This window comes from Peromyscus californicus, unplaced genomic scaffold, assembly GCF_007827085.1.
Source record: "Peromyscus californicus insignis strain IS unplaced genomic scaffold, ASM782708v3 Scaffold_1__1_contigs__length_55948999, whole genome shotgun sequence".
Classification (NCBI taxonomy): Eukaryota; Metazoa; Chordata; class Mammalia; order Rodentia; family Cricetidae; genus Peromyscus; species Peromyscus californicus.
This window is the reverse complement of record NW_026294492.1, coordinates 7,805,191-7,815,000: the sequence shown is the minus strand read 5'-3', so window position 1 is coordinate 7,815,000 and position 9,810 is coordinate 7,805,191. Positions and strand designations below refer to the sequence as shown.

Sequence of the window (9,810 nt, the reverse complement as noted above, 5' to 3'; positions counted from 1 at the left end):
GACCCAGAACTGCCTATGGCCCTGAAACAGAGCCCAGAGACTCGGTGAGGTGAATGTCAACCAACGGCCAACAGCGCTGCAGGTGGGTGGTGCCAACTGAGCAGGTGCCTCCGGGGGTTGTATCCCTGCCAGCTGCCCTTTGCCCAGCCCCACAGTGGCTGGGCTGCTTTAACTCTTCCCAGAAGCCAGACAGCTGAGCCCGGGCCCCTGGCCAGGGCAGCTGCAGCTCCTACCTCTCCTCTGTCCTCACCGGATCTTCTGAAGCCTCCCACCAGCACCCTTGGTCCCATCAGTCCCTTTGGGCTTCTGCTTCAGTTTCTGGACTTGGTCCCAGCTCCTCTGCTTTACTAAAACCACAACCCGGGGCACTCCCTTGTCCCAAGATTCAGTGCCAGAGCCTGATCCAGAGCCTGATCCAGAGCCTGATGAAACGCCCACCGTCGGAGGAAGGCATTGATTGCACTGGGTCTGCTGGTTAGGCACTCCAGGACATACAGCAGGTCAGATTCTTCCAGAAGGCAGAGGCCTGAGTCGAGGTCCCAAGGCCCTACCTAGAAAACACAACCTTAGAGCTGACCCCCCTCCTTGCAGAGAGCCAATAGCAATGTGTCTCCAGCAGCTGGAGGATGGACTCTGTCACCCTCACCGTCCCCGCCCCCCCCCCCCCCCCCACAGCCAGACTATGGCGGGACAGAGGAGGGATCTGTTGCGGACTCTGCCTGTTGAATGAGCATTTTTCTAGTCCACGTGACAGTGGGAAAAATGACAGAAAAGGGGGTCAAAGGGTGGATTTCAAACCCTTTTGTCCCTCTATTATAAAGAGCCCTCGAAGAACGAAGCTCAGCCTCTCCTTGCAAGTCTTCACTGAGCACAGATCAAAACATAAGCATGGGGGGGGGGTAGCCTAGTCAGCAGCGCGCTTGCCTCCCAAGCATGAGGACGTGAGTTTGAGCCCCCACGGGAAACGCATGTGAAAAAAATCCTGGATGTGGTGGCACACGCTTGTGAACACAATTGTGGCTGCAGAGACACAGAGGTCAACAGGGCTGGCCGGCTGCTCAGCCTAGCCTCCACGGCAAGTCCCAGACCAAGGAGACACCCCGTCTCAAAAAGCAAGGTGAGTGGCACCTGAGGTTGACCTCTGTCCTACACACATACACACCTACCTAATCACACATGTGTGCCACCCCCACCACAGACACACACGCGCACACACACACACAAACACACCTACCTAACCACACATGTGTGCCACCCCCACCACACACACACAGACACACACACACACACACACACACACACACACACACACACACACACACACATACATCCCTACCTAGCCACACATCTGTGCCACCTCTACCTCACACACACATAAAAGCAGAACACAGACATTCAACCAGAGCTTCCTCAGGTTACAGAGCCAATGGGCATGGACTTGGGGGGTCCACAGAGTCTACACCACCCCCAGTTTCACAGTCAGCTTCCTCAGATGCCTGCTGCCTGAGCTGGACCAGACGTCACCATGACAATGGGGCCTGTACCTCAGGACTGCAGAGTGTCAGTCATTATGGTGGACACTGATATGTCTGGTGCACGTCCAGCCCTGCCCACAAAGGAAGAGTAAGTGTCCATCTCAACTGAGGATGGGTGTTAAATATAAGTGACGTTCTAGGATGAAAGAGGAAAAAAAAAAAAAGCTCCTTTAATCCCTGACTAACCACAAAACCAGTTCATTTCATCCGAGTGTGACTGTGATTCACCAGAGCAGCATTCTCAAAGGGCGCTGTCACTCCTGTCCCCAGGGCTAGGCTTGTGGTAACACTTTCCCAAGCACGGGTCCTTTCAGGATATATCTGCCCGTGGGGCTAAGTGATGAACGGGGCAGATGTACGAGAATTCAGAACCACCTCCCTCAGAATCCAGAATCAGCTCCCGTCACTGCTCTGCAGCCTGTCCCTCCACAGCAGCCCCCGGCAGACAGACCCTCTGCCCCAAGGTCAAGGTTGAGTAAACTGACAGGTGACAGGTGCGCTGGGACACCAGCGTTCAGGAGCCTGCTCCCTGAGGATGCAGAGTCACAGGTGCTCTCTGCTCTCAAAGCCCTCCCTGCTGCTGGTCCAGCCTCGACATCCGGGGTCCCAGCATAGTATTAAGGGGGTGTACAGGGGCACCATTTGAGTCAGGAGTATGAACTCCCAATACGTGCACTGCACCCAAACCCACTGGCCTTTTCAGGAACAGTGAGGCCCGAATTGTAGCCCAGGTCCTAGCCTCAATACTCACTGCCACTTGGGGTGACCTCAGCCCCCCACTTTGGGCTCTGGGGTCTTCCGTGAACATAACTACATCTGAACAAAGTCCCTTATCCTGAGGTCTGAAACAGGCAGCCCAGAAGAGCCGAGAGCTTCGGAGTCCAAGGAAGCCATGTCATACATGACGCCGTAAGTGACCAGACACTTACAGCCAGACACGAGTCATTCTCATGCCTCTGCCTTCCTCCCTGATGTTGGGGAGAGGGGGGCCTGAAAGCCTCTGCCTTCTTCCCTGATGTTGGGGGGGAGGGCTGAAAACGCCCATGGTCAAAGCACACACCGAGCATTTGCCATCCAGGGCAAAGAAACCAGGTTTTAAGTTCTGAATTTTTAAGTTCAAAAAAACCAGGTTTTAAGTTCAGCACCAACAACTTATAAACAAGCCTCGATGAGAGCCATCGGGTGGGAGCTTGCAGGGCCCCTGGCTGGATACTGTGCAGGCAGGACCCTCCCGCATGGACCCTCTGGACACAGAACCACACAGCTGTGCCTGGGGGCAGGGGCTGAGTCTGCAAACAGCCACATGCAGCCTTACCCACGACCATGCCGAGTCCGCAGAGCTCTTGCCCCGTGGCGCCTCCCACTTAGAGTTGCAGATATCATCCTGCTCCGCCATGGCTAGACCCTGCAGGGTCTGGCCACCTCCTCATTCAGCGTCTGGAGAGAAATGACCCTCAGGAACACCAGCTCAGCAGCTGGAGGCCGGGCCCAGTGACACCGGAGTAGGCAAAGCTGCTTCCCTGCACAGAGCCCGGGCCAAGTCACAAGGCCCCAGCAAAGAGCAGGGTGTTGAATTGCAAATCCTTTCCCACCTGGGGACTGGCTGGCAAACACAACACCCAGGATGCAAAGATACCAGAAAAATGCCAGTTTCTGTCCAGTTCGTGTGGGGCAGCGAGAGGAGGGGCTGACAGGGCACTTCAAATCCACCGCGTCCACTCCTGCCTTTGAGGTCTATCTCAGGAGTAAGAACGAGAAACTGAGTCATTTCCAAGGCTAAGAAGTCCTAACACAGAATCGGGATTAAAACCCACATGGGGTTCCCAGAGGGAATTTGATGAGAGGAAGTGTTGGCAGAGACTATCCCTCAGGCTTCCTGGCTGAGTGCAGGAAATGATGCTTTCAAGTGACTGAAATCCACAGCCTTGGAGGACGAGGGGGCTCTCCTCTCAGTGGATAAAATTGCTTGTTGTGTGTCTTAGAGTTTCTGTTGCTCTGATAAAATACCATGACCAAAAGCAAGTTGGAGAGGAAAAGAAGCTGGAGTCAGGACCTGATGCAGAGGCCATGGAGGGGTGCTGCTTACTGGCTTGCTCATCATGCCTTGCTCAGCCTGCTTTCTTATAGAACCCAGGACCACCAGCCCAGGCATGGCATTCCCCCACCATGGGCTGGGCCCTCCCCCATCAATTACTAATTAAGAAAATGCCCTACAGACTTGCCTACAACTTGGTCTTATGGAAGCATTTTCTCCATTGAGGCTCCCTCCGCTCAGATGACTTTAGCTTGTGTCAAGTTGACATAAAACTAGTTAACACACTGTGTGAGCATGAGGTCCTGAGTTTGAATCCTTAGGGCCCACGTGAAGTTGGTACCATCTGTAATCCTGGTGTACCTACAAGAAATGGGAGATGGGGAACAGAACTCCCAGAATCTGGTTGGCAGCTAGCCTGAGACACACAAGCAAAACATGACTCTCTCTCAAACGAGGCAGAAGGTGAGGACCAACCCAAGCAGTTGGTTGTCCTCACGTCCATGCCATGGCATAACATGCACCGGCATTCACACACACACACACACACACACACACACACACACACACACACACACACACACACAAACGATTACACAACAAAATGGCTGTGTTCCATGTAGTCACACTCCACAGGTTTTCCACCAAATATGAGAGAACTTGCTCTCTGTGCTGCGCTGTCATGGCCTTGCTGGAGCCAAGAGAGCAGGGTTCAGCAGCAGGGCTGCGTTTCCCACGTGGCTATGCAGCACGCTGCATTGAGTCCCTGCACCCTTCATTACCACCGTCCCGCTCAGTTCCACGGGTCCTTCAACAGCTCTGGGTCTGCAATGGTTCTGTCCACCGTGGGAACTCTGCTGTGTGATTTCCCACCACACGTCTAATGTCACACATAGAAAAATAGAAGCTCCAAAGCTGGCCTTGGGTGAAGAAGTGGGACGTGACCTGGCAGGCCAGGTGACTTAAGGAACGGGGCCCTTAAGGTGATCCTTACATCCCCACAAGTCCTGGATTCTGCTGGGCTCAGGTGGCCTGAAGTTGCTCGGAGGGAGGCTTACCGAGACTGATTCTGGGCACAGCTGGGGTCAGAGGCCGCCCTGGAGGGAGCATGCCTAACACAGCAGAGCCAAGGAAAGGGGCTCCAGAATGCTGTCACTGAGCATGCTGGCGGGGGGGGGGGGGGAAGCCGGAGAGGAGCAAGTCAGCAAAGGCTTGTCTGCCCACCAGAACTAGATGCTGTTGCAGGCAAGATGGGTAGATTGCTGAGGACATGACGACGTTCTGTGGGTCAAAGGACACAGAGGAATCAAGCTGGAACAGAGCGGGAAGCGTCCTCACTGCTAACTAGCCCTCATAGTGAGGGAAGTATTATGCAGGCTGCTGGGGGACGGATGCCAGCTGTCTCACTGAGCCGTGAACTCTGCATGTAATACTTTCGACTGGTCAGGCAAGGTGTGACCGCTGCTGTATAGTGGCATGACTGTTGTGGAGGTCACCAACTGCTTCCCTGTAGAATTTGAAGACCACTCCACAGGAAGGGACTCACATCCGGTCCTGCAAACCTAGTCAAAAGTCCGTGGCGGGGGAGGTCATAGGCCCCAGCAAGGAAAGCTATTGCTACTGCTTTGTAAAGTAGACACAATATTCTTGCTGACGAGCCTTCTAGATCATTACATTTATATCCAGCTTTAAACAGAGAAACTTCTCTTTGCAGCGGGCAGTGGTAAATGCAGAGACTCATAACTGGTCGGAGTGGTAAGAATGAGTGAATAAGCATGGCCAGCCATAAACAGGATATCCATATCAACCTTTCAAAGACTCAGGAAACATCACAGATGAAGGGACAGAAAGAATAGAAGAGCGGGAGGGTGTGGGGACATGGTGCAGAATTCCAGGTACGACACTGAACTCTTGAATTCACGCAACTGTGATTACCTGCACAAGATCTGGGCCCTCGACACCTTGTCCTGGAGGAGGAAGAGCTCATGAGGCCCCTCCCCTCCCTGAGGATTGATAGGCAGTTAATGGTTGCTGGGGAAGGGGGAGACATTTTCTTCAATGGTGTACGCATAGCAAGTTACCCATGGTCCAGGAATCCACCCCCACCCATGCTCCTGTAAACAATCCTAACAAAACTCACTGGGTCATATGAAAACCAACAGGTCCTCAAGTGCAAGAGAGAAATTGCCAACGCCTCGGGACACTTCCACCGGTCTGGGTCACCAATGCCCTTGCTATTTTTAACTCGCCCTGTCAAGATATTTTAAGAAGCTCATAAGTGACCGGTGATAAGATTGTGAGGCGTTGTACCTGTCAGGTTCAGCCCTGGCCCGCAGTCTGATGGAAGCACCCCACCCACACATGTTACACGTGTGTCCAGACACGCTGCACTGTGAGGAAGGCACCATGGGCTGCATCTTGGCCACTGTCCCTGGAGCTCCAAGCCTAGCCCAGGAGTTTTCACACATGGCAGCATGCTAGAAGCGACGGAGTGCTCGGGTGACATCTCACTGCTGGGTCAGACAGCTGGGAGCGCGCACTGGTTAGACACTGCGCCAAGAATGGGGGGAGTGACCACGGATGAGATCGAAGCATGGGCTCCTTTGAGCAGAAGTCCAGCATGGGGGTGCAGCTGCAGCTGGCCCCAGACCAGCTCTCCTCTAACTCTTCTGCCCCTGAAGCTGACAGGACTTAGGGGGACTCCTCTGCCTCCAACGGCCTTCTCATTCCCATCTGGGAAAACAAGGATAAAAACAGCCCCTCCCCTGTGTGTACAGTGGCATACATCGGCAATGGAGAGACCACGGCAGGAAGGTCACAAGTTCAAAGTCAGCCTGAGCTGCAGTGAGCTCCAGGCCTATCCGAACAACTTAGTGAGGTCCTGCAAAAAAAAAAAAATTCTTTCCAGAGGTTGTGGGAGACTTGAGGCCAGGTCAGAAAGGTCTCATTATGGTCCTTGTACATTGTAACCCCTGGAAAATGGTGATGATTCCTATGCTTCACGGCATCTTTGAGGTTGGCATTAGGGACACCATTGTGCAGATGCAGAAACAGTATGCGTGTGTGTGTGTGTGTGTGTGTGTGTGTGTGTGTGTGTGTGTGTGTGTGCATGTTTATGTGGACACACGTGGATGGGGTATACATGTATGCATGTGTGCAGAAGCCAGAGGAAAACCTTTAGCGTCATTCCTCAGACACCAACTATGGTTTATTGGAGACAGGGTCTCTCGCTGCCTGAAGCTCACCAATGAGCTACGCTGGCTAGCTGGAAGCCTCGGGACCCTCCTGCCTCCATCTCCACAGCCCTGGGACTGCAAGTGTATGCTATCACAGTTCACTTTCTCACATGGGTTTTAGAGGTTAAACTTGGGTCCTCACACTCAATTGGACAAGAGTGTCCCTTATTTGGCAGTTAGAGTGTTCCAAGGAGAGCTGTTATCCTGTGAGTCTGTGTCTTACCATCCCCACCACCATTGAGACCCCTCAGGACAGGGTCTAAGTCCTCAGCTCTAAAAGCCTGGTTCTATTTTGAGCATCATCAGTTGCTGGAGGCTCTAACTTTTTTTTGTTGTTGTTTTGTTTTGTTTCTTTATGAAACAGTCCTGGCTGTCCTGGAATTCATTCTGTAGACCAGGCTGACCTCGAACTCACAGAGATTAACCTGCCTCTGCCTCCCGAGTGCTGGGATTAAGGGCGTGAGCCACCACTGCCAGGCAAGGCTCTAACCCTTTACAGTAGCACACTGAAGTTCCCCACCACTCCCTCAGCGATTAGGCCAGGACCTGGAGAGAGGACCCTTGCAGATCCCAGCTTTTGGGAACCCGCAGGATGCCACCCTTGCCCTGGCAGCCATGTCCACATCTGGGAGCCGCCCACAGGCTCTCAGAGCATTTGCCCCCCCCCCTTTTCTTGCTTGGCTCCTACCGCTACAGCCAAGGCCTCTCCTCCATCCCAGGATGGTTTCTCCTCCTTCTGACCCTTGAGGGGGAAGGTCAGAGCTCAGGGCCGACATGATCGAGGTCACTCTGGGAACCACGTGCTCTTCTTAGACATATCATCTCACAAACTTCCTTGGGATTAGGCAGGGTCTTTCCAAGTGAAGAGTCAGGACTTTCGAGGGCCACAATGGGTGCAACTTCAGAGTTCTCACATCCCAGTCCCGTCATTTAACACTCTGGACGGGCCAGGGAGGGTCTGTTATTTGTGGCTCACATCGTAACTGCCACAGCGGCCTCTCGGGATGAGGTCCGGACTTAATCTACATTGGACATCATAAAGCAGCAAACCGACACACAGACTCTTCGAAGCGCATTTGAGTGAATAGCAATGCAGGATCTTCATGGATCCCACAGGGAACCCAGGGAGATGAATGGCTTTTATAAGGCAAATCCAGAAGTAGTTCACAGGTTACGAGCACATAGCCTTAGTGTTTGATCTGAATCAGTGGGAAGCCCCCCACCCCCGCCAGTAGAAGCATAGGTAACTGGCAGCTCTGATGGGTTAGGCTGTTTTGTTTTATTTAATAGAGGCATTATCAATAAATAGTCCATCAAGATGTGCTTGTGTTGGTACTGAGCAAATCCAATGTATTAGTTACTTTCATTGTTGCTATGACAAAAATACCTGATGGAAACAACTTAAAAGGAAGAGAAGCCGGGCAGTGGTGGCGCAAGCCCTTAATCCCAGCACTCGGGAGGCAGAGCCAGGCAGATCTCTGTGAGTTCGAGGCCAGCCTGGGCTACAGAGCGAGATCTAGGACAGGCACAAAGCTACACAGAGAAATCTTGTCTCGATAAATAAATAAACAGATAGATAGATAGATAGATAGATAGATAGATAGATAGATAGATAGATAAATAGATAAATAAATAAATAAATAGATGGAAAAGAAGCGGCTTTGACTTTTGCTCTGGAATGCTGTACTTCTCTGTGTCTGCTTGTCCTTCTCTCCAACTCTGAGGTCAGTGTCTTGACCTTTGACCTTGTTTCTTTGCCCCCAAGAACAGTTGTTAATTTTTCAGGGTTTTTTTTTGTTTTTATTTTTTTGTCTTTGGGCTTGGCTTTTTGCACTCAGGACAGAGTGAACTCTGAGCCCCCAACACACTTTGTGTGGAACTGGAATCCCACACCAGGGCTTCTGTGGATGGTGACAAGACATGTTAACACTACGTGATTGTGTTGGCTGGCCTTACATCCCTGTGGCGAAGCTCCTTAGAGAAACGGTGTAGGAAGAGGGGCCTGGGGAGATGGCTCAGCAGTCAGGAGCACTTTGTTAGCAACTGTCCTCACAAAGGATTCAAGTTTGGGTCCCAGTACTCACATCAGGCTCACACCCAACGGTGACTCCAGCTCCATTGCTGGCCTCTGCAGAGTGAAAATCCTCTTCTTGTAGTTGTTGTTGGTGGGTTTGTTGTTGTTTTAGAGATGAGGTTTTACTACGCAGCTCTGGCTGTCCTGGAACTCACTATGTAGACCAGGTTACCCTCAAACTGCCAGGCCACAGACGCCGGTGGCTCCTATACTTTCTGGTTTAACTAAAGCCGTGGGATTGTTCCCTGTTACTTTCCCAGCCTCAAAAGAATGCCCGTGTAGGAGCAGCATGAAAAGTATATTTGTTATCTCGGGTTCACTGTGGCTATGGACATACATCCAGAAGAAAACTAAACTCATTGTCACTGGGCCATACAACCTGTAATAGAAAACAAACGAACAAAAACACCAGGACGCCTGGGTGTTGGTCTCATTCTGTTCCCAGGAGATACTAGGCCTCTAGAAAGCTTTCCAGTTCCAAAGTTCTCATTTCTTCACGAGCTTATAAATGAGCACAGAAAAATGTTCTTAAACATACTTCACACACGTTCTTCCCTCCGCTCAGAGAGTGACATCCTCAAAGGTGTGGGACAGTGTGGTACCAGGGGGGTGCGAGCACCGGCCACCTTCTTGAGGTTATTACTCTAGCAGAGGTAGCCCTTGAATGACAGTTACTCAGTTGGCAAAGTTGCTGGAGCCTGGCAAAGCCTTCCCGGAGCTGTCTCTTCCTCAGACTGCTCAAAGAGGAGACAACAAACAGACGGAGGTACAAAGCTCAAACTCCACGTCTGTCTGTCTGTCAGTACCATAGCTTGGACCACGCTTTCAATCCGCAGAGAAATTCTGCATCATGGGTGGTATTTTAAAACTGAAAAGGGGCAGGTGAGCACCGAGGGGTTTAAAACCTTGCCCGTGGGTCACACAGCTCATCAG

The 9,810-nt window shown here is 52.0% G+C and overlaps 1 protein-coding gene across 8 annotated transcripts in view; it reads right to left on the bottom strand.

The window, feature by feature from the left end:
- Lpin1 (lipin 1) overlaps window positions 1-9,810 on the bottom strand; it is a 126,842-nt gene that overhangs the window by 105,113 nt on the left and 11,919 nt on the right. For 6 of the 8 annotated variants that reach the window (XM_052745858.1, XM_052745860.1, XM_052745859.1 and 3 more), the window contains exon 1: window positions 2,851-2,946. The exons of the other annotated variants lie outside the window; for them this stretch is intronic. In XM_052745858.1, the coding sequence (XP_052601818.1) occupies window positions 2,851-2,931 (81 nt within the window). In that variant the 5' untranslated portion in view covers window positions 2,932-2,946. Of the gene's footprint in view, window positions 1-2,850; window positions 2,947-9,810 lie in introns of those variants that run through there. 8 annotated transcript variants of the gene reach the window in all.